The 25,801-nt window shown below is 36.3% G+C and overlaps 1 protein-coding gene across 7 annotated transcripts in view; it reads right to left on the bottom strand.

Annotated features, from left to right (window-relative positions):
* Positions 1-25,801, bottom strand: part of Dlg2 (discs large MAGUK scaffold protein 2) — a 2,051,694-nt gene that overhangs the window by 1,739,326 nt on the left and 286,567 nt on the right. For all 7 annotated transcript variants that reach the window (XM_039089312.2, XM_039089327.2, XM_039089335.2 and 4 more), the window contains one exon: positions 4,710-4,855. In XM_039089312.2, the coding sequence (XP_038945240.1) occupies positions 4,710-4,855 (146 nt within the window). The remainder of the gene's footprint in view (positions 1-4,709; positions 4,856-25,801) is intronic.

The following is a 25,801-nucleotide window of genomic DNA, read 5'->3' as shown; positions in this document are numbered from 1 at the left end:
ATAAATAAGTGTAAATACATCTAGTAGTTATTTATCCTTATATTGGTGACATTTGTTCAGCAAGCAATTAAAAGCTCAAATTGATATGCAATAAGTAGAATTAGCCTAAATTTTAAAAAGTTATTTAGTTAGGTAATTAGTTACTTAGTGTGAGTGGTATTCTGAATATGCTTGGTTCAGGATGTGGCACTCTTAGAGGTGTGGTCTTATTGGAGGAAGTGTTTCACTGTGGGAGCAGACTTTGAGACCCTTCTCTTAGCCACATGAGAGCCAGTCTTCTCCTGTATGCCTTCAGATCAAGATGTAGAACTCTCAGCTCCTTCTATTCAGTACTTGCCTAGATGCTGCCATGATCCTACATTGATGATAATGGACTGAACCTCTGAACCTGTAAGCCAGCCCCAATGAAATGTTGTCCTTTAAAAGAGTTGCCTTGGTCATGGTGTCTGTTCACAGCAGTAAAATCCTAAGACAGTGTATGAGAGGGGATGGGGCATATACAAGGGCCTGCATGTGAGTGTCAGAGGACAACTATTTAGGAATCAATTATCTTTTTCTGTCTTAATTTGAAGTAAGGGTCTCTTTAACTTTTTTAATACAATGCTGCATAGGTAACCTTCTAGCCAATTCTGCCTCTCCCTCCCATTTTACAGCAGGAGTGTGAGGATTGCAGACAGGAGGCAGCCCAATGCCCTTATTACACATGGGTTTCAGTTCTTCTGGCTTGCAAACAAGGTGTTTGTTTGCCTGCTTGGTTTTTTTTTAACATTTAATGTTTTATTGTTAAGAATTTCATACATGTATACAATGAAATTTGAACATACATATCCCATTTCCCTACTGTAACTACTCTTATGTTGCTCTGTTCCCATTCCCTTCTAAACTTCCTAGGTTATAATAATCCACTAAATCCAGTGATGAGCAAGATTATTTTACATACATTTCCCTGGATTACACCTAGTGTTTTAATGACTGTTGTTCATAAGCAATAAATTTGAAGAAAATATATTTATAAAATAAAGCAAAGCTACTATATATATATCCATATATCCATGAAAAATCATTTTCATTAAAAAGTCTGTATACAGAAAAAATACTCAAATTGAATGATTTAAATATATCAAAATGGCCATGTTGAATGACAAACATAAGAGTAAAGATAGAGAAATGAGTGAAAAATGTGAATAAGTTAGCAGACAGGAACATTCACAGCCAACAACCTTAGGAAACAATGGTCCAGTTCACTAGCCATCTGCAATCCAGAAGTGATATAAAAGCCAGATATTGCTATGACTATGAAACTGGCAAAACTTCAGAGTTGCTAGCACACTGTGAGGCCTTGTCTCCATGCATTGTGGCAGAAATGTGACAAGTGAAATCGTTCTGAAAAGCTTTATTCAAATTAAAACCATGAACATTCAGAGCCAAGAATTCCACCCCTGAGAGTTTATCCTATAGAACAAAAGCATCAGTCAGCTCCAAAGCACATGTAAGAGTGAGGGAAGCATTAGTCACACAGGAAGGACACGGGAAACATAAAATCTGCACTGCTTGGTATGGGTGAGCATGTGATTACACACCTACACTACGAAGTTACACATTCATCACAAGAACTAAAACTGTACCAGACAACTTGAGAAAAAATAATCACATCTCAAAGTTTCTTATACGTGTGTTTGTGTTTGTGTGTGTGTGTGTGTGTGTGTGCCAGTATGTGTGTATGCCTAGTATAGACTAATACGTAAAAATGTATACATATGTTTATAGTTTATATAAGAATGCATATTATATGAGTATAAACAAAAACACATTGTTATTAACATGGGTTATCTTATGTGTCAAAGCTAATATAGTATAGGCAGAAAGTGAGAGAAAAATGAAATATTGAAATTTTTCAAAGAGTTGAATTGCAACAAGCCTATGCATAAATTTATGCAAAATTACATATGCATATGATACTATGAAATCTATAAATTGAATGTAAATAAGTTTTCAAAAATTCATAAAGGCAAAGTGCCAAGTCAATAAAGAAATGGAAAAGTATAAAAGACTATTTAACAATTAGGGAATAAATAGTAACAAAGCACAGAAAATTAAAAGAAAAATAATAAAAAACAAAATTTAGTAGGGCTGGTTATATACCAGAGTTAGCAGAATGTCTGCTTGGTGTGTTCTATCCCTGGATTTGATCCAAGCACCTCATAAACTACAAGTGGAGACATGCACCTTTAACCCCAGCTTCCAGAAGTGGAGACTGGAGGGTCAGAAATTGATCATCTTCAACAACAAAATTAGTATGTAGCTTCAGCTACATAAAATGCTGTCTTGAAAAAAGTGTAAAAGTAATAGACTCTATCACATAAAACTATAATAAATATAACAGTATATAATTAAAAATAAATAATACTATAGGCAAAATCTTAACCAACAAAGTAGAAAATACAATAATTATGACAGGATACATTGCTTTATGAAAATCACTGTTATAAAGTAATATGATTTACAACACCACCTTACAATAAATAGTTTTACTGAATTACAAGAGAAATAGGCAGGTAATAGTTGAGTCCCAATAGCAAATGAATAGTTGCAGCATAAAAAGGCATTAAGCAAAGAATCCCATCCATTACTTTCCCAAACAATTTTAAATAATGAATGATTATTTGTCTGAATATAGGTAGATAAACAGAAAAAAAAGATCCACACATAGGCTTTCTGGAAAGACCTATCTACAAATACTTTATTAATCTGAGTTAAGATTCTTCAAGTATAAATATCCTTGGATTCAATACTATCTTTTATAAATCCAACCTAATAGAAATTAAATTAAATTAGTATATACATGGGGATCTAAACAACACTATTCCTAAAAAGAATTTTGAGATGATCTAAACGCTGAGTCAAAAACTACTTAAGTTTTAAATGATCAATAGTTACACCTAGTAAAATAGTTTCAAAATATGATATAAAAATTTCTTACAAGCTATTTTTCCATGGAACATAAATCTGTCTATTAGAGCAAAGTGTATTTCAATGGTTCTTTTCACTCACCTCCCCAGCTACCTCCCCCACTATTGAGACCATTCTATAAAGGGTCACCCATCTCTATTTCTCTTTTATGGTCCATGTGTCCTTTAGACCAGCACCATACTAACCCTATTTTGGTTTTCATTCTAGTCATCTAACGCATTGTAATCCAACTTTCAAAGAAAAATAAATACAAATATAGAATAAAAGCAATGTAATCTGCTTCCCTATAACCTACATATATTATATTGTGTTTGTATTAATTATATAGATAAATATGAATACATATTTTTATAAAATAAAATACATGTTTGTATAGAAGAAAGTGCTTAAAGGTCAAAATAATTATTTCTAGATATTGAAATTGCAATGCCATCTACTTTTTATGGTTCATATACCAATTTAAAAACTATTGTCATTATTATCTTTTTCTTAAAGTAACTAAGAGTATCATCAGTCTCCGTTCTAACCCCATTACCAAATCAATTCTGAGTAATCAGAAAGTGTACAAGGAAACTCTAACAAGTAAAAAGTTCATTAACCGAGGTCCATGCCATTAATTGGCAACAAAATTCTTACAGCTTCTGAGACCTCGAATAAATTATAAAATACCAAACCCGAAAAATAATATGTGTGTTTTACATCCCCCATCCCTTCAAAGTGTTGAATATGTATATATGTATATTACATTGTGCTTATATTTTAAGAGTTCATAAATTTGTGTGGCATGTTTTGGTTACAAGTATATCTTGCTCTCCCATCCAACGGTCCTGGACCACTGGATTTGTTTAGTAAAGTACTGAGTCTAATGAGTGTGGTACATATTTGCATGAGGCTATCCACTGGAGCACCAGAAGCACATCAGGAGTCACACCCTTGCAGAAAGTAACTGTCCCTCTCCCAAGAGCCTTCAAATGCTAATAGCTCCTCAAATACATGAAAGCATTCTTGCTTTGTGTTTCTGATTCCATGATTGTCTTCAGCTAACATCCTGAAACAAACATTGATTTTCCTTGCCCTTTGGTAACTTTAAATTTCATGGTCTCCAAACTGTTGTTCACTTAAGCATAATGTTTAAAATTATTAGAGTTTGTAAATTATATTTTAAATGCATATGCATCACCATTAATATATGTGTATTAGGAACTACCTACATATGAAATATTTCAAAAAACTCAATTTAAATTTAATACAAAGACAAAAAGAAATATAAAATGCACTTCTACTATTTGGTTTCTACATATTAAAGGATCGCATCACCCATACTCTGTGTCTCTGCTGTGAAATTCACAGACTTAGAACACTCTCAACTTTTTCACTAGTCAGCTCCAATTCCCCCATCACACGCAGAACCACATTCGGAAATTCAAGAGTCTCTCTGGAGGAGGCATATTGTCTTGGTTGGTCATATGATGGCTTGAACCTGACCTACCTCAAATTAAGACAATAATCCTGACAGAATTAATGTATGTAATTGAAAACACATATCCACAAATATGAAAAAACATGCCCTTTTGTAGTCTGAATTATCTCTTAGAAAAAACGTGTTCCTGGATTAAGACTGCAAGCGTATCACTGCTGCCATTCGACAGGAGCAAGAACTATACTGCTGGAATGATGGCCCCACTCCTTTACGAATGTAAGTCTCCATCTCTCAACTCTGAGGAGTTTCAGTAGCATACCTCTGAGGACTTCTGAAGACTGTCACGACACAAATCAAGAACGAGAGTCTTCTCCCATTTCTGTGCAACTTGATTGGCTTCTTCTATCTTCTGTTCGCAACTCTTTTGAGAATTTAATAGCGTAACCTCATAAAATTCTTGAATGTCTGTAATGAAAATGTCAGGAAAGAATCAAAATGTCATATAACACCTCATAAATATGTGTATATGTACCTATAATATGCATATGAAAATGTGTCTGATTAAAATAAATGAATAATTGCACCCCAAACTAAAGTAATCAGAACAGAAAATTCTGAGGACTGACTTTTTACCAGCATTAGAATTATACAGACGCTTCATTCATAATGCTGAGCATGGGACGCAATCAAGATGTTGTTCAATAGTTGAACAGCAAAACTGTAATAAGTTCATAAATCAGTTTATCACTGAGACATAAGAGATAACAAGTTATCAAACCATCTGAAAGCACAGATGACTTTCCAAACAACATAGTGGTAAACGAATGAACCCAGTATGAAAGGGATATATACTGAATGATTGTATACATCTCACATCTAGCAGGGAGTGGGGAAAGCAAAATTAAAGGGATGGAAACATGAATTTTGGAAGGAATAAGTATGTAAACCAAAAATAGTGCTATTTGATTGTTTCTAATGATCCATAATGGGGACGATAAAACCTAAGGCATGTATCAAAGCTTTGAGAAACTGTCATGACCTAGAAAAGTGCAATGAAACAGACATGAGGACCATCCCACTGGGCTCCTGTAACCCAGAAATCCTGAGCTAAAACATAATGAAATTTGAGCAAGAAACGACCACATGGTTACATGTTATTAGTTGCTACCACACTGATGGAAGGTGTCCATGGTGGGGAAAACAGAAGGGGGATCTATAGCAAGTCCCTGAAATGTCTTTGTAACTTTTTTTCTCCATCTTTATTAAATTGGGTATTTCTTATTTACATTTCAAATGTTATTCCCTTTCTTGGTTTCCAGGCCAACATCCCCCTCCCCTTTTATGTGGGTGTTCCTCCCCATCCTCCCCCATTACCGCCCTCCCCCCAACAATCCCATTCACTGGGGGTCCAACCTTGGCAGGGCAAGGGTTTCCCCTTCCACTAGTGCCCCTACTAGGCTATTCATTGCTACCTATGAATTTGGAGCCCAGGGTCAGTCCATGTCTAGTCTTTGGGTAGTGGCTTAGTCCCTTATCTAACTATAAAACTATTCCAAAGAAAATACATTACTGATCAATGTGGTTTTTCTTAGGGCATTGCAAAATCCCAGCTAGATCCCCAAATGATTTTTATAAATCTATTTTCAGATTTAGGATGACTGGGAGTAGAATTAATATTCCATCAGGTTACATTATCTAAATTTTAAAGAAAGGTGTTTGAGGACAACTATTTGACCCTGAAGGAGACTGAATGATCTTCAAATCAGTTATGTACTCACTAGGACACGCACATTTTAAAAAGTATTGCTAGCATTCAAGATATAAGAGAGATCTCTAAGCATCATCTTTTACACATATGCAGCCATGACAAAATAGAAGTGCTACTACGAGTGAGATTCAGGAAAAACAATAACCTAAGTGCTAGTTACTATTGCTCCATCAGTTATCTGACAGAAGAGAAGTATATGTACAATGCTTTTAATGATATAATTGCAAAAGCACAAAGATTAGAAAGTAAGTGTCAAATAATAACGAACTAGCAGAATGGGGCAGAACCAACATAACATCAAAGAATTAAAAATATAATTCTTTTAAGATGTACTAATGATGTCATAGATGGCTTAGTGTAGCATATAACAAATACAATGAAATACTAATAATTAAATCTTCACACAAAGCATTCAGTGTGCATGTTAACATTTTTTGAGACCAGGTTTCTCTGTATAGCCCTGGCTTTCCTGGAATGCGCTCTGTAAACCAAAATGCTACTGAACTCACAGAGATCAGCTTGTCTCTGCCTTCTGAGTGCTGGGATTAAAGGCATGTGCCCCCACCATCTGGCTCATTTCAATAATCTTTTAACTTGAGAATACTCCAACTTTGCAATAAGAAATTGGGACAAATGTTACAACTAGTACAAAATATATCAAAATGGAATTGTATAATACCAAGACAGAGAGAATCTTAAAATAATCCAAGAAAGGAAAAATCAGTTCTATTTTTTATTAAATTATTTTAATTATTTACATTTCAAATGTTTCCTCCCCTCGCAGTCTCCCCTCCCAGAGTTCTGAATCCCGTCCCCTTGTCAGGTTTCACAGAAAATAAACTAAAAGTTTCAAATTCTTGAGATAGAATAACCATCATCATAGAATTATTTTACTTTGTTTAAAATAGTTCTGCTAGAATATAAAAAGAATTCTCAAACTATGCAAAAGCGAGAAATCTAATGCAAAACTTGGTGAAAAATAAGAACATACACTTCATCAAAAAAAAATAAGAGCATCATTGGAGGAATGAAAATTAAAAGCACCATGAGATATTACCACACATTCATTAAAATGGTTACACGACTGACTATTCTCAGTGCTTACAGGAAAGATAGGGAATTGGAACGCCCATACACTAACAGTAAAATTGACAAAATGCCACGGGAATTATGGAGTCACTCTAAAAGGATGGATTATAAACCCCAGTGTCACCTACAACAGCTAGGGTGATGGCAGGGGTAAGGGAAGCAACATGAATACGCCCTGATGATACACTGATGTGCTGGGTGAGCTTACTCAGAAGTCGACCCCAAAATGGAGGCTCAGGGATGTATCAAAGAATAGCTCTCATGGGAAATGGATAGCATGGGGCAGAAGGGCAAGAAAAGAAAGGACTTAGCCAGAATGCCACCTCCGGTAAAGTCTTGGTGGCTGGCTCTGGCCAGACCCCACAGAGGAATCCAGCTATGCTGAAGTATGTTAAATCACTACAGAGCCACCCAGCTCTAAAGGCAAGGAAACTGGGCTGTCTTTGTAGCCTGTCACTATTTAGAATGGTCTGATGAATTTCCTGATTTCTTGTGTTGGAAACTTAATGCACAATGTCTCATGCTAAGGACAGTTAAGATGTCAGCCTTTGGAGAACATTGAGTCTTGAGGGCTCTGCTCATCAATGGATCAGCTCAAGAGAGGCTTTCTTCTGTCTTGCTTCATCCCCTTTTACAAAGTCACCACAGAGCAAGAAAAGTCCTCACCAGATGCCAGCAACATGCTCTTAAATAACTGTCTACCTTCAACACTGTGAACTAAGTAATTGTTCTTCATTAAAAAACAAACAAACAAAAACTCTGAAGAGTTTAGAAGTTTTTAAAAGAGTTACACATGCCCTTATTAATCCATGTCCTTTTGAAAAGTAAAACATGGCAATAGCCAAATGCCTCTAAAGAGATGATCAAATAAACAAAGTATAGTCAGTCACACAATAGAAAATCACTCAGGTATGGAAAGAGGGAAATTCTTCAATTGGAATGGATATTCTTTCTGTTGTGGCTATGTTGGCAATGTGTATAAATAGCCAGGCATAAAATAACGCACCTCACAAATGCTCAGTTCATCATACTTTCAAGTATTCCTCTAAAACCAGAGCAATATTAGAAAGTACAGATGGATAAAAGTTAATTTTACCACATGGAGGCAAATAAATAATAATCAGGGAAGAGGTTTTCAAATAAAAAAGAATATACATAAAAAACAAAGAAAATAACAGCACAAACCTGAACCAGCATTTCACAATTAAGGAAATGCATACAATTGACATAGAGCACATTTCCAAATAGGAGTGGGACAAATGCTAAATAACATCATAATACCATTAACCATATAATACCATTGACCACCAAAGTGATAAAGTCTGACGATGCAATGAGAAAAATGAAGACATGCTGTAAGAACTTCAAAACACAATTTTTATTCCCAGAAATTTGGCCAAATGTTTCTGCTACAAGCAGCTTTTGCTGCCTTTTAGAATCAGCCTTCATAGCCACATCAGCCATCATAGCAATGTGCTAGGTACAACCCAATGCTCATCAAAAAGAAAGTAGATTGAGTGTGGTATAGTCTCAAAGTGAAATTTATAAAGTAGTGAAATAAAGTATACAATGAAATCACATGAATAAATCTTACAAGCATAATATTGAATAACAACTCTCAAAATGAAGACTATTTTTAAAATTCAGAAGGGTATGAAAGTAACTATATATTTAGGAATCGATAGGTACATAGAATCTATAGGCCAAACTACTAGACCAGAGCAAAGGAGAATGTGGACGTAAGGTACCCTTTTCCTGGACTGACAATGGTGCTATGCACACAATGTAAATTGAAAACATTGTAAGTCAAAATGTTGTGTAATGCACCCAACCCAGAAAACAGCACAGTTCAGCAGCACAAAACACTGAGCTTTGCAGGTGCTTACTACGGTGACAGCTTGACTGACTCGCAGTTTGAGCTCAGCGCTGTGGCCCAGCTTTGCCAAGGTATTTTGGGAAAAATAAAAACTAAAATGTCGCATGCAGTTCCCACTAAATGTGCATCACTTTCAAGTTACTGCAGAGCCCAAGATTAGGAGTTGCATCGTCATCGTGGTGGGCACTGCCTATAGTCACTGCAGTGGACGGGCTGGGAGGGCTAGGCAGAGAAATGCAACAAGGGAAGAACACAAAGAGAGCAATTAATGGGCAGACCTAGCTCTGGATTAGAGGATCACTTTCCAAAATGCTTATGTCCTCTGGATGTTGTGCATATATAACATGACTATATCTTTAGTACATATCAAACTGTGATCTTTAAAGTATGAAATGTTTCATGAATATAAGAATTACATGCTGAGTATACTTAACTATTAGGGAGGATGAATGCAGACTCAATTGAGTCAATACAGAACACAAGAAGAAAGAGGTCATGCTGCACAAGTTTAAAGGCACCTCTTCACAGGCAGAGCTGGTGGATCTCTATGAGTTTGAGGCCAGCCCGGTTTGCATAGTGAATTCCAGACAAGCAAAGGTTAAAAACAAGGTTCCAAAGTTTAAAATTCTTGTAATTCTACAAGTGCCTATAACCTTATTCTATGTGTCTCTATACCTTTATTCCCGTCTTTCTCTCTCAAACCTCAAGTCAGCTTTGGAAATGCCTGAAAACAGGAAGGGAAATCTGCAAAGATAAAAATCCTCAGAATGTAAATGCTTATACATCTCAAGAAAAAAAGAAAAACAACAGAAAGTAAGATGTGTTTACAATATCAAGTGTCAAGTATTAGTTTAAAAAGAAAAGAAATTCAACAAAGATCTATACATACATTCTCTCAAAGGATAACAATGTAAAAGTAAGAGAATTTTTATGAATAAAATTTCAACTTTTATCGACATCATTTTAAGCGTACAAACATTGTTTTATGCAAGACATTTCCAAAGCTCCAAATTTTTAAAAACTAGATACATATGTTACTCAGTAAAAGGAGTATAGCAGGAACCGGAAGATAGGGGTACTCGAACAGCAGATCCCCCACAGACTAAGAGAAATCATGAACCAAATGGACTTAACAGATATTTCTAGAACATTCTATCCTAAAACAAAAGGATATACCTTCTTCTCACCACCTCATGGTACTTTCTCCAAAATTGACCATATAATTGGTCATAAAACAGGCCTCAGCAGATGCAGAAAGATAGAAATAATCCCATATGTCCTATCAGACCACCACGAGCTAAAGCTGGTCTTCAGTAACAATAAGGAAAGAACGCCCACATATACATGGAAGTTGAACAATGCTCTACTCAATGATAACCTGGTCAAGGAAGAAATAAAAAAGAAATTAAAGACTTCCTAGAATTTAATGAAAATGAAGGTACAACATACCCAAATTTATGGGACATAATGGAAGCTGTGCTAAGAGGAAAACTCATAGCTCTGAGTGCCTGCAGAAAGAAACAGGAGAGAGCATATATCAGCAGCTTGACAGCACACCTAAAAGCTCTAGAACAAAAAGAAGCAAATACACCCAGGAGGAGTAGAAGGCAGGAAATATTCAAACTCAGAGCTGAAATCAACCAAGTAGAAACAGAAAGGACCATAGAAAGAATCAACAGAACCAAAAGTTGGTTCTTTGAGAAAGTCAAAAAGATAGATAAACCCTTAGCCAGACTAACAAGAAGACACAGAGAGTTTGTCCAAATTAACAAAATCAGAAATGAAAAGGGAGTCATAACTACAGTATCAGAGGATATTCAAAAAATCATCAGATCCTACTACAAAAGCCTATATTCAACAAAATTTGAAAATCAGCAGGAAATGGACAATTTCCTAGACAGATACCAGGTACCGAAGTTAAATCAGGAACAGATAAAGCATTTAAATAACCCCATAACTCCTAACGAAATAGAAGCAGTCATTAAAGGTCTCTCAACCGAAAAGAGCCCAGGTCCAGACGGGTTTAGTGCAGAATTCTATCAAACCTTCATAGAAGACCTCATACCAATATTATCCAAACTATTCCATATTATTGAAACAGATGGAGTGATACCGCATTCCTTCTATGAACCCACAATTACTCTTATATCTAAACCACACAAAGACCCAACAAAGAAAGAGAACTTCAGACTAATTTCCCTTATGAATATTGACACGAAAATACTCAATAAAATTCTGGCAAACCGAATCCAAGAGCACATCAAAACAATCATCCACCATGATCAAGTAGGCTTCATCCCAGTCGTGCAGGGATGGTTTAATGTACAGAAAATTATCAATGTGATCCATTATATAAACAAAAAACAAAACCACATGATCATTTCATTAAATTCTGAGAAAGCATTTTACAAAATTCAACACCCCTTCATGATAAAAGTCCTGGAAAGCATAGGAATTCAAGGTCCATACCTAAACATAGGAAAAGCCATATACAGCAAACCAGTCGCAAACATTAAACTAAATGGAGAGAAACTTGAAGCAAGCCCACTGAAATCAGGGGCTAGACAAGGCTGCCCACTCTCTCCCTACTTATTCAATATAGTTCTTGAAGTTCTAGCCAGAGCAATCAGACAACAAAAGGAGATCAAGGGGATACAGATTGGAAAAGAAGAAATCAATATATCACTATTTGCAGATGATATGACAGTATATTTAAGCGATCCCAAAAGTTCCACCAGAGAACTACTAAACCTGATAAACACCTTCACCAAAGTGGCTGGGTATAAAATTAACTCAAATAAATCAGTAGCCTTCCTCTACACAAAAGAGAAACAAGCCGAGAAAGAAATTAGGGAAACAACACCCTTCATTATAGTCCCAAATAATATAAAATACCTTGGTGTGACTTTAACTAAGCAAGTAAAAGATCTGTATGATAAGAACTTCAAGCCTCTGAAGAAAGAAATTGAAGAAGACCTCAGAAAATGGAAAGATCTCCCATGCTCATGGATTAGCAGGATTCATATAGTAAAAATGGCCATTTTACGAAAAGCAATCTACAGATTCAATGCAATCCCCATCAAAATAACAATCCAATTCTTCAGAGAGTTAGATAGAACAATTTGCAAATTCATCTGGAATAACAAAAAACCCAGGATAGCTAAAACTATTCTGAACAATAAAAGGACTTCTAGGGGAATCACTATCCCTGAACTCAAGCACTATTTCAGAGCAATAGTAATAAAAACTGCATGGTATTGGTACAGAGACAGACAGATAGACCAGTGGAATAGAATTGAAGACCCAGAAATGAACCCACACACCTATGGTCACCTGATTTTTGACAAAGGAGCCAAAACCATCCAATGGAAAAAGATAGCATTTTCAGCAAATGGTGCTGGTTCAACTGGAGGTCAGCATGTAGAAGAATGCAGATCGATCCATGCTTAGCACCCTATACAAAACTTAAGTCCAAGTGGATCAAGGACCTCCACATCAAACCAGATACACTCAAACTAATAGAAGAAAAACTAGGGAAGCATCTGGAACACATGGGCAGTGGAGAAAATTTCCTGAACAAAACACCAATGGCTTATGCTCTAAGATCTAGAATCGACAAATGGGATCTCATAAAACTGCAAAGCTTCTGTAAGGCAAAGGACACTGTGGCTAGGACAAAACGGCAACCAACAGATTGGGAAAATATCTTTACCAATCCTACAACAGATAGAGGCCTTATATCCAAAATATACAAAGAACTCAAGAAGTTAGACCGCAGGGAGACAAATAACCCTATTAAAAATGGGGTTCAGAGCTAAACGAAGAATTCACAGCTGAGGAATGCCCAATGGCTGAAAAACACCTAAAGAAATGTTCACCATCTTTAGTCATAAGGGAAATGCAAATCAAAACAACCCTGAGATTTCACCTCACACCAGTGAGAATGGCTAAGATCAAAAACTCAGGTGACAGCAGATGCTGGCAAGGATGTGGAGAAAGAGGAACACTCCGCCATTGTCGGTGGGACTGCAAACTGGTACAGCCACTCTGGAAATCAGTCTGGAGGTTCCTCAGAAAATTGGACATTGAACTACCTGAGGTCCCAGATATACTTCTCTTGGGCATATACCCAAAAGACGCCCCAACATATAACAAAGACACGTGCTCCACTATGTTCATTGCAGCCTTATTTATAATAGCCAGAAGCTGGAAAGAATCCAGATGCCCTTCAACAGAGGAATGGATACAGAAAATGTGGTACATCTACACAATGGAATATCACTCAGCTATCAAAAACAATGACTTTATGAAATTATACGCAAATGGATGGAACTGGAAAATATCATCCTGAGTGAGCTAACCCAATCACAGAAAGACATACATGGTATGCACTCATCGATAAGTAGCTATTAGCCCAAATGCTTGAATTACCCTAGATGCCTAGAACAAATGAAACTCAAGACGGATGATCAAAATGTGAATGCTTCACTCCTTCTTTAAATGAGGAAAAAGAATACCCTTGGGAGGGAATAGGGTGGCAAAGTTTAGAACAGAGGCAGAAGGAACACCCATTCAGAGCCTGCCCCACATGTGGCCCATACATATACAGCTACCAAACTAGATAAGATGGATGAAGCAAAGAAGTGCAGGCCGACTGGAACAGGATGTAGATCTCTCCTGAGAGACACACCCAGAATACAGCAAATACATAGGCAAATGCCAGCAGCATTCCACTGAACTGAGAATGGGACCCCCGTTGAAGGAATCAGAGAAAAGACTGGAAGAACTTGAAGGGGCTCGAGACCCCATATGAACAACAATGCCAAGCAACCAGAGCTTCCAGGGACTAAGCCACTACCCAAAGACTATACATGGACTGACCCTGGGCTCCAACCTCATAGGTAGTAATGAATAGCCTAGTAAGAGCACCAGTGGAAGAGGAAGTCCTTGGTCCTGCCAAGACTGAACCCCCAGTGAAAGTGACTGTTGGGGGGAGGGTGATAATGGGGGGAGGATGGGGAGGGGAAACCCATATATATGGAGAGGGGGAGGGGTTAGGGGATGTTGGCCCGGAAACCGGGAAGGGGAATAACAATTGAAACGTAAATAAGAAATACTCAAGTTAATAAAGATTAAAAAAAATTCCAACCTTCCCATTTTTATCACTTATAAATTTTGAAATTTTAAGTTGTGTCCTGTGACAGACTTTAATTAAAAGTACTGAGCAAGAAAAAAAAAACGAGTATAGCAATCATGACACTAATGCTAAGGGCATATTAACAAATCACACTTTAAAATAAAACAGAGAGCACCAACATAGCCAGATCCAGATGATCATGTTGATCGTAATTTTATGCTTAATGTATAACATATTTGATTTGCATCTTCCAAGGTGACAGGATGCTTATTTCTTTTGAGTGCTTAATAAACTACTAAACAGGATGAATCCAAGCTCAGTTAAATCAATGGTTACTTTAACTTCAAAGTTATTGAATTAACAATATCAGATTTCACTTACAGTTAGCCAGCATGTTGTTATGCTCACATAGATCCTTTTGATGTCTTTTATGCTTCTGTCACCAGCACCCTTCACATGTTTCTTCTCTGCTGCTTTCCATAATTCCTACTGCCAGAGTTCAGGCACAAGCTATGACCTCCTCACACTCTTCATCTAGTCTCTAGTGTCCTTTCCCCCTCAAAGAAAGGTCCCACCCCTTAATTAGTCTGTGAAGACAACGCTTCAAATATGAAATGGCATCAGCATAGAAATGATTCTTACCAAAACTCAGTTCAACTGAACAGGACTTAGTAATACCCAGGCAGCCACCATGAAAATTGTTTGGAGTTGAGGGACAGTAGATAAGGCAAGAAAAGAATCTTGCTACTCTGCTCTCATTCTAGCAGCTGATTCTTCAATCTATTTAATACTTAACGATCCTCAACTATGTTAGAAGAGTTTTGCTTACCTTTCTATATTTCAATTCAATATTTCATTTCCAGGTCTAATGCAAACCCCTGGAGAATGAAGACATTATCCAATAGATCCATTTATTTATTCTCTGGTATCAAACATCGCCATGCTTGTAGTTAGCAAGACAAATATGAGTGTTTGCTGATCTTACTTTATTTGCATTTCCTCTCTGAGGCTCAAATATAAAAACCAAAACTCTATTGAGTAACGTCAAATCCCCTCTCACTAAGGACATAGGAAACCTTCACAGTATTTAGATGACAAGATGGCATTTGTATGGATCTTATCAGCTGAAACTTTTACTTCGAACATTCTTTTTCAGACCAAAAAAAAAAAAAGATTTGCAATCTATGAGAATATATGAAGTAAATTCCTCACAGAATTATGACCTATTCATTTTAAGCTTACAATATTTTTAAAAGCAATTCTATAAATTATTGCCAAATTAATACATGAATCTTTTTCAAACTAGTATTCCACACAAGTCATCTGGGGGATTTGAGTCTGGATTTTTAACCATCCTTTGGCACTCTCCATGTCTCCTGATACACTGGCAACACTAGACCTTTGCAATAGCATCTGGGGTTAGAACTTAATGTAACACACTCTGCTTTTCCATGGCCCTTGCTCAATTATTACAACTTCTTCTGAGTGAAGAGACAGGGGAAGAAAAGTCTGTATAGGAAAAGCAAATTTATCAGGGAAAAATCACTGAGTGATTGAAAAATAATAACCATAACTATTTAGGGGGTATTGCTGACTAAATTGGTTTAGGTTAAGTCAGACTGTCAATTGAAATAAACCACATTCATTTCTCTGCCATCAAGTCACTGAAACAAAGAAAAAGAAAATCCCCCTACACTTGATTTCTGAAACAGTCCCTTTCCAGACCAATTTCTTATGTGTTTTAACACAAATACCTTATAAATAATATCTGGCCTTGACGATGGTGATTTTGAGACAGTTGGGTCTTGAACTGTCAAATAGCTTGCTCAAGGGTTTCTGTAGGAAATGGGACAGTCTTTGTAAGACCATCCTTAATACCTGGTGTACTAAAACAACTTCATCTATGTTCAGATGGACACTATATGACTCGACATGTCCTCAAAATGTCCCAGAGCTATTGTTTAACCATCATTTAAGAAGATCCTCTGAAGTGACAACCCTCTACAGTCACAATGAAAGTTGATATTTTTCAAATAACCAAGTGCATCAGACAAACTGACTATATGTGGTTTAAAGGGGGAAGTTTATTTGATTTGAATTAGAAAGAAAATATGACTTAAATTATGAGAGTCATCTCTTATATAGCTCACTAGCTCTGCAATTATCTATTTAATCATAGTAAAAGAACAGGCATGTAGAGAGTATAGTATATTTATATACTTTTTCATCTGTTCTTAAAGACAGGAATAATATTGTAGTAAGGAGCAATATTACAGAATTAATTAGTTACCTTTACCAACAGAAACCTCTGTGCAGAGTGATGTCATGGTTTACTTCGGTGTTATCACATTTAGCTATCAGTCATCATAGCTGTTTGCTACCAAAACTGCACTGAAATCAGCTGGGGATTTTCTCCTTGCAACTTTGGAATGAAAATCTTGCAAGATATGCTTACTTTTGAACCAATGCCTTACACTTTGTCCCCCAATCCTATCTTCCCTATGGTGTTTTCAGTACCACACGCCTGTTTAAGAATTCAGCTGAACAATACAGCACCATTGTTCTTACTGTACCTAAGGATGTTACAAGCTGCAAACTCGAGATTCTATTCCGTTTTCTGAACACTTGGTTCTGTCTGGGGCATCAGAGAAATTCTCATTTGATTTCCTCACACTACATACAGATCTCCTACTTTCTCTTCTGTAAAATAGAAGGCCATCATTGCTTTGGTCCATTTGGGTGCTAGACTACCATACACAGGTGCACTGACATAGAGTACTCAATAAAAGCTTGATCAGTACGGTGCCTACAATATTCTTTGCAACCAGACAATTTTCTTGAAAGCGATTACCTGAGACTAGAAGAAGGGAGCTGAATCTGAGGTATTCTAGTGACCTTTCTGTTGCTGTGACAAATGCCATGAAAAAAAAAAGAGGCTTAGGAGAGGAGAGGGCTTATTTACAGTTCTAGATCACAGTCAATCACGAAGCCGAGTAAAGCCAGGCACTCCAGGCAGAAACCATAGAGACATACTGCTTGATGGCTTGCTTATTCACAGATCATGCTTAGCTAAAAGTCTTAGATAGCCCAGAGTCATCTGCTTAGAGATGTTTGGTTCTGCGTATCATGAGCTGGGTCTTCCTATATTGATTAATAATCAAGATAATTCCATAGAGGCAATCCTATCTTATCTGGATAATTCTTGAATTATGGCTTTCTTCTCAGATGACTCTAGGCTGTGTCAACCTGACAATTAAAGATAAGGACATAAAGGATAAAATAAAGGTGAATGTAAATAAAAACAAAATAGAAGTTGAATTTCTTAGCTAAGAATGGAGGAAAAGAAGGTCACTACTTGGTATAAACTGAGTATCCCATAGGTGAATAAAAGAAGCAAAGCAAGGATAAGCACATAGGACTTGGGTGATAGGAAACTAGGTAGATATTAAAAATGCAGGCTCAGAGCAGGAGGAAATACTTACAATACAGAAGGGTTCTAGCAAATTTCCAGTTTTCCGATATGGCCACTTGTCCTTTGTTTCCAGACAAAGCTCAAGTAAGGAAGAATAAAGGGAATGAGTAAGGAGCAGTGAAGGGTGAGAGGAAGAAGGGGAAAGGGACAAAGAGGAAGAGAGGGAAGAAGGGATGGAAAGAAGAGGGAAGCACAGAAGGAGGAAGCAGAGAGAAAATCTGAAAGGAAGTTTGTTTTCAAACTTCTTTCTTATGCTAAGAAGAAATAGGGCTTTCAAAGAAAAGGCTTTTCCCAGTGTTGATTACGGCATGAAAATTATGAGCCTGGGACATGAGTTGTTGCTGTATTAGAAAGTAACAAAAGTCATATCAAATGGCGTGAAAATCTTTCCTAAAGATCTGCTGATAATAAGATCTAGAATCAAAAAGTAAATACTAGTCATGTATTATAAACAACTTAATATACTCACAACCCACTAAACCACACTGCTATAGATGGGTGACAAATGGAGAAGGAAAAATAACCTCTTAAAATAACTTTGAACAAATTCAAGTTGGAGAGCATTCTGGGAAATACCTGGGCTGTATAATATTCTATTGTGCTACAGTCCAGATGAGAAAGGCTGTCAGACTACTGAAATTTAAAGAAAAATGAAGGGGAAGGACAATTAAACACAATGCTCAGTTCTTAGACAGATTTTTGAACTGAGAAAACATTTCTATAAAAAACATTATGGGGAAATTCCTGAAATTATACAGAAACAATGAATTTTAAAATAATGCCAAACTAATATGAAATTATATGACTTTTGATAACCGCACTATTTCTAGGAGAATAATTTGTTTCTGGAAAATATATACTAAAGTATTCAGTTATAAAGAGGCTTGATGTCCCCAACACTCTCAAACAACTCATTAAAATATTTGTTTATAGACATACATATGGATACATATAGAAATACGAAGAGATTTATACAGTGACTATAAAGCATATATCTTAGTTATTGTACTATTGCTGTGAGGAGACACCATGACCAAGTCAACTAAGCATTTACTTGGGAGCTTGGTTACAATTTCTGAGGGTTAGTCTATGATCATCATGGTGGGAAGGAGATTCAAGCACAGTGCTGGAGGAGTAGCTCAGACCTTTATACCTGATGTGCAAGCAGCAAGCAAAGAAAGAGGGAGGGAGAAAGGGGGAGAAAAGGGGAGAAAGGTAGAGAGAAAGAGAGAACTCTAGGCTGAAAGTAGACTTTTGAAACCTCAAAGATCATTCCCCTTAAAACACTTTCTCCAACAAGGCCATACCTCCTAATCCTTCCCAAACAGTTCCACTAAACTGGAGAACAAACATTCAAACACACCAGTATATGGGGATGCTTCTTATTTAAAGCACTGTTGGAAATAACATAAAAATTGAAGCTGAGAAAATGAATATATATGAGCCCCTAGTGCTAATCATAACTTTTCTGGAGGCTTTAAACTATATTGGAATACATAATTTTTTAAATGTGACTAGGTTGTAAGAATACGTGTACAATTGAGATATCTTCAGTGACACACGCAAGAAAATACAAAAAATAAAAGCTCAAGAAGAACAAACTATGAAGTAATCAATATGATTTTTAAAAACAAATAGAAAAGCAGCACGGTATCTATGAGGCAATATATATTGAGAAAGACCAGATGTGAAAATTTGCACATGCTTTTAGGTTTTTTAACATCTGTATATCTATAATGAGACATATTGGGAATAAGACCTAAATCTAAGTGTAAAATGTATTCATGTTTGAAGGTAACTTTATTCAATACTATTAATGTACCTGCATTTTTACTGTATCCATAATATAAGGCCAGTCATGGAATTCGCCACAGGCAACACATCAGCAATCAAAACATTCTACATTTGGGAAAATTTCAGAATTCGGGTTTCTGAATTAGAGATGTTCAACCTAAGTCATAAGATGTAACTTAAAGTATAAACTCTGGGCTTGAGCGCTGGCTCTGCTTCTAACTAAGTATTCCCATTTGACAAAGTTATTTAATATCTCTACGCCTCCATTTTTCCCTACAAATTTTACATACACTAGCATTCCACATAGTTAATTCCATAGGACATGCTCAATAAAAAAATCAACTATTATTTCTTGGTTAATTTTGTAATACACAATCGTTCTCCTTAAAGATTGAATACCTGGACACAGCTTATGCTTAACCAGGGGACATCTTTCCAGACACAATAAGAGTAAAGAAATTTAGAGCACTTAAGCAGAATTAATACTTATGGAGGAAGAGAGTTTATTTATAAATTTTAAGAAGTTGGCTAATTGAACTGAAATCCTCAAAGAACTGCCGAAAGATATGCAACACACGGCATTTCTGTGCTTCAAATAAGATTTTAAAAAATACAATCTCTAAAACAACCTTTAATTAAAATATCTTTAATGAATAAGGGTGACGCTTTGAGCTGTTCCGAAAGCAGGCAATAAATAAACTCCAGATATTATCAATGCAAATCAGCTTCCAGTTATCAGCATTTGCACTCCCCAAAGCCCACCAGGGGTGTTGTATTTTGTACTGAAGAAATAATCTTCAGTTTCACCTCAGTCTCTCAAGGTATGGGAATGTTACAAATTCTTTGTATCCCACAAGATTTGCTATATTAACCCTACAAATCTCAGAAAGATAAGTATTCATAATAATTGAATGAGACTAATTTCAAAGTCCATTTTCCAAATTAAATGTTTCCCCTCCCCTAAAAAAAATTCCAAATGTTTTATAATCAGTGATTAGCTACTCATGTCAATCACTGAGAGAGAAGAATTCAACTAGCATTTGTCAAAACCCACTGTGATTACTAATGTTGTCTGTCAATTAGGCAAGGGCGGGGGAACAGTAGAGTATTCCTCTGGGGGTGTATATGAAGGAATTTCCAGAGAGGAATAATTGAGGTTGGGAATAACTGCTCTGAGTGCAGGCATCAGCATCCAGTAAGTTTAAGGGCCAAATGGAATAAAAGGAGGAAGAAGCCTGCTCACATTGGTATTCTCTCCCTTCTTCTTTCTTGTTGTCATGAAGTGGGCAGCCTCCTCCTCCACACACCATTCTATGTGGATGTACCACTGTGTTACCCAGCATTCCTTTAGGAACAAAGTAATGAAAGTAGTCTAAAGCCATAATTCTAAACTAAATTCCCCTCCCCTGAGGTTTTTATGCCAGATATTTAATAACAGCAGCATCATTATTCTCTGCAATTTGTCTTTTCAATTGCTGTTACAAGTATGTTAGATGTGGAGAAACTTGGAACTGGGAGAAGTGGTTCAGCGTTTAAGAATACTGGTTGCTCTTCCAAAGAACCAGAGTTCAATTCCCAGTACAGACATTGCACCTCAAAACTGTTTGGAACTACAATTCCAGGAGGGAGGGAGGGGGGGAGGGAGAGAGAGAGAGAGAGAGAGAGAGAGAGAGAGAGAGAGAGATTTTCACCCAGCAGTTATGTGGTGTCTAGATTAGTATGTAATCTACACTTCATAGCAAAGTGACTATGGCATGCTGTAGTAAAAAGAACATTCAGGGTGCACTAGATACTATCAATGCTTTAAAAAAAAAGAAGCAAAAAGCACATAATTTCAGCTGCTTTACTACAATGTCATTTCAGAAAATCCTCATGTCCAGGCAAATAATCCCAACACTTGGGTAGCAGAGGCAGGGAAAGCCAAGTTCAAGGTCATCTTAAGGTACATAGCAAGTCCAAAGCTAGTCTTAGCTCCTTAAGGCCCTGTCTCAAACAAGCAAACAAACAAAACAAAACAGAATAACACAAAATAAACAAATTCTCCAGATCACCAAATGAAGGGAAAGCCAACCTAGGGAGCACTTTCCAAAGCTTTCCAGCACTCGTTACCAGGGAGATTTTAAATAATCTCAACTGCACACGGTGCTGAGACACAGCTACTTCATTTCTGTCTCTGTCAGCAAAATCTTAAGCAGAATGAGGACTTAGACTCCAGGGACCACCTTTCTAGCAGATGACTGCCAGAGAGAGGCAAAACGAGTCTATGGGGAGGTAGCTGAAGACGGCTACTAGAGTTTAAGAACTTGGAGACAACTAAATGTTAAGGAATAAAAGAAAAAAAGCAGATTGTTGGCTTTTCAGAATTTCTTTAAATTTCCCAAAGGAAGTATCTAATAAATATTTCTTACAGTGCAATAGTGTAGAATAGGTTCCTGAGGAATCATAGTTAATTTTACCAGCAAATAAGCAGCAGAAGATAGCAGTAGAAATAAGAAATCATATCCACACTTTAGAAGAAAATTTACCATCCGGCACAAAACTACACATTTACTTAATATTCTGCTTAGTGGTAATTTAGTAATTTATACTTTATACCTTTAGAACAGTCAGATGAGGCCAATGCTATTCAGTCCAGATGGAGATGTTATCTTTGGAGGCATGTACTGTATAGAATAAAATTCCATTTTTTACTTGGAAAACTATATTTCCAACTCAATTCTGTGTCTAATACACAGAGACTCAATCTATTTTTTACTTACAAAAATATATTTCCAGCTCAATTCTGTGAATCAGATATACTAAGACTCATGTTGATTCTGCAAAAGAATACTGTTTTAGTTTTCATTTTGTTTCACTTTGTTCTTTTTTAATCTAATTTATAATAAACAGTTCCGAGTCACAAGGCTGCATTGACCTCTACTTACAAGTTCCAGAAGCTTAGTCCTGCATCATGTATTGAAGAGTGTTTCTTTGGCAAATTAAAATGCCTAATGTCAACCACCACTTGAGAAGAATGTCATATTCTACTCATCCAAAAAGATGGATTCAAATAGCAGTCTGTAATCATTTCATTTGAAATTAGCCAAAAACATGACAGCTAATGGCTAATCTCTAAAAGTATTACCTACAACCATAAGCATTCAAATTATCTTAAAAATCAATTTCCAACTCTCGCAATGATTTAAAATATGCTCCTATAAAATGTGATACAATTCTATTATAATTATGATGTAATTCCCATCACATATAACTATATTATTGTACAATAATGACATAATTTCATACTGTGTGATGTTTAGTATACTGTATAGTAATTTTATAATGCATAGTAATTTCATGATGTATACTAATTATATAATGTAATTATATATTATATAATTATAAAACAGTCATAATCGTGTCTATTATATTATAGAACAGTTACAATTATACCTATTATAGCAAACTTATTTCCATTATGCTAAGTAATCTAATTAAAGTGTATTGCTTAAATGTAATTGTATAAAAATAAAATCTAGAGCCATTAAATTTAACACTTCTTTCTCCACTCCATAGCCTCCCTAAATATCTGACAACTTTGTGTGAAAGAAAATGTTATGCCTAAGTATAAAAATACCTATTATAAAATGTGCTATGTCCCATGTTTAATCTACCATTATCTTACTTTTATACATGGGTTGAATAAAGTAGAGTGCCTTTTGTTCCAAAATGAGTAGAAAGCCTGACTGTGGGTGCATATCCTGTAGGATACCTACATTTTCTCATCCACTGAAGCCCTCAAGGACCTAAGAGAAGAGCTGTTCTCCTTTAGATGAACTGATCCTATGAGACGATCTTCATACAGCTGGCCAAACCACATCATATCCTATCCTCAAACCAAATTCTACCAATTTCCAGAATTTTTCAGATGGTTATATTTCCACTAATAATTTTGTAAAACAATTCTGGCCTTTACTTTACCAAGAACAATATCTATGAGTTGGTTAGAGAAGTGGCTCAGTGGATGTGAAAGAGCATGTCCTCCTCCTCCAGAAGACAGGACTTTGATCCCAACACCAGTGTCAGGTGGCTCATTACCACTGTAACTCCAGCTCCAGAGGATTCATTGTTCTCTTCTGGTTTTCTCAGGTACCAACATATATGAGTCCTACACTCACACAAACACGCATAAATACAGATAAGTAAAACTAAGAATCTATGAAAAAAATGTGCCTATTAGTTTCTATTTCTATTTTTCTTCCCTAGCATCTCATTATTTCCTCCTCTCCTTTTCTTCATTCCCTTTCTCCAAAACTCAGTCCCACAACCACTACAAAGGCAGACAAGACTCAACCTAGTAGACAGCAGTTCCAGCAACCCAGAGCAGAGAATAAAGACATGAAGTAGGTATCTGTAAGTAGGAGTGGTAGACTGTACATTTACAGAGCTCAGCAGACCAAGTCTTGGGACAGAGCTGGAGCAATGCTCACAGGGCACAAATGGCATGAGAAAGGGAGAGGGTACTTTAGCTAAGTAGCTTCCATGTGGGAGGCATCTGATAGGGGCAGAAATGGCAACTGGATATTAATTACCTACAAGACAGTCAATGAAATTAGTAGATAAAACAAGGATAGCAAGACTCGAAAATCTATTTTTGAGTTAACCATATGTGCTATTTCTGTATACTTTACTAAGGCACTTTAAATTTTGGATATAGATAGACTCATTTTTCTCTACAACTCTATGTGGTCCTACTATTGCAAGGACTTTACAAATGCAGAAATTCACAAAGGGTTTATAAAATTTGCCCAATTTGTTCTGTAACTGTTAGAGCAGGAATAGAGACGAGTTGTGTCTAATTATTACTAACTGCCATTTTGTGTCTTTGATAAATTTCAGATTTTCTTTGTTTTGCTTTGAGTTTATAGGGATCTCATTTGCTAATTGTGTTTTCCATTTTAACTAGAGCAGGTCATGAACCATGACTCAGCAGTTCCAGCTCAAAGATCTTTCTCTCTAAAGTCTCTCTCAGAGCCATTCCTCCATCTCCTGCACAGTTGTCTATGCTTTCTGTTCATGTTCTGAATCTTCTGGACCCAAGTCAATGTTTTGTCCTTCTGCTTCCTTCATGCAAGGTTGGTGATGTGAAGGGCCACATCAGATTACATTTTTAGACCTCATAAACAGTCCTTTCTAAATTTTTTTCCTGCACGAAAAGTACCCAATGAGATTGTCAGAAAACAGAGAAATGGCACATGCCATCAGCTGTAAATCAGCAGTCTAAAATTGGGTCAACAATGTATATTCCTAATAAATCCCCATGCACTGATGACTACACTCTGAGACCTGTCATGGTCTAGAGCTTTCCAGTGTCTTGCCTGTGAGGAAATACCAGTTTAGTATTTATAAACATGAAATACATATTTTATATCATATACCCAATGATGGATAAAAACATACCTATACTATAGATTGTCTCATATGGTTACAGTTTTTTTGACTTATTTATCTTTTCTTTTATTCATTTCTTTGTTTCTTCGACAAATATTTGTTAAGCATGTATTTTATTCCTACAATTGAGATATGACACTGGGTAAGACACATTGGTCTTTGAGCTGAGTAAAGCTTTTCATGAACTTAATATTGGAAAGTCATGAAAAATAGTTAACTAAAAATAAGGTGGATAAGTTAATAATGGTATATAGTTAATATGTAGGCATAGTGTAAACATGGTGCAAAATAAAACTTAAACAGCATGATATAGACACATGGTGTTCAATGAACAATGTCAAAAAGGAGCTTGTTAAAGAGGAGGCCACTTCAGTCGATTCTAGAGCTGAAGCAGCTAAGAATCATCCTTCCCACCACCTTACTATACATATAGAACCAGATGAGTAACTAAAGTGACCCAACCAAGAACATGAAGATAATAGCAACTGAATTGGGATTTTAATGTTTTCTTTTGCAAACCAAGAGTCTTTTCAGTACAACTGTGGCTTTCTCAGAACCAAAAAGCATAACAACAAGCCTGTAAGAGTTCCTGTGTGAGCAGATGCCAAGCATATCGGGACTTATCCCTAGAGAGCGCAGAACATCAGCTGGCACTAGTTTTCCACTTGAAGCCTTTGGACGTGTCGAGAGGTGAGACAAAACATCGAGTTATCGCTCCTGGCATAGAACTGATTCAGTAAAGAAAGCAGAAGACAAAATACTACAGACAGTTCTCAGTGTTCAATTTTCATTTTTCTACTGTTAGCTTAAAATAATTAAAATAAAGATGGTGTAGAGGCAGCAGC

This window comes from Rattus norvegicus, chromosome 1, assembly GCF_036323735.1.
Source record: "Rattus norvegicus strain BN/NHsdMcwi chromosome 1, GRCr8, whole genome shotgun sequence".
Lineage (NCBI taxonomy): Eukaryota > Metazoa > Chordata > Mammalia > Rodentia > Muridae > Rattus > Rattus norvegicus.
The sequence above is the reverse complement of the archived record's forward strand: the minus strand, read 5'-3'. Positions and strand labels throughout refer to the sequence as shown.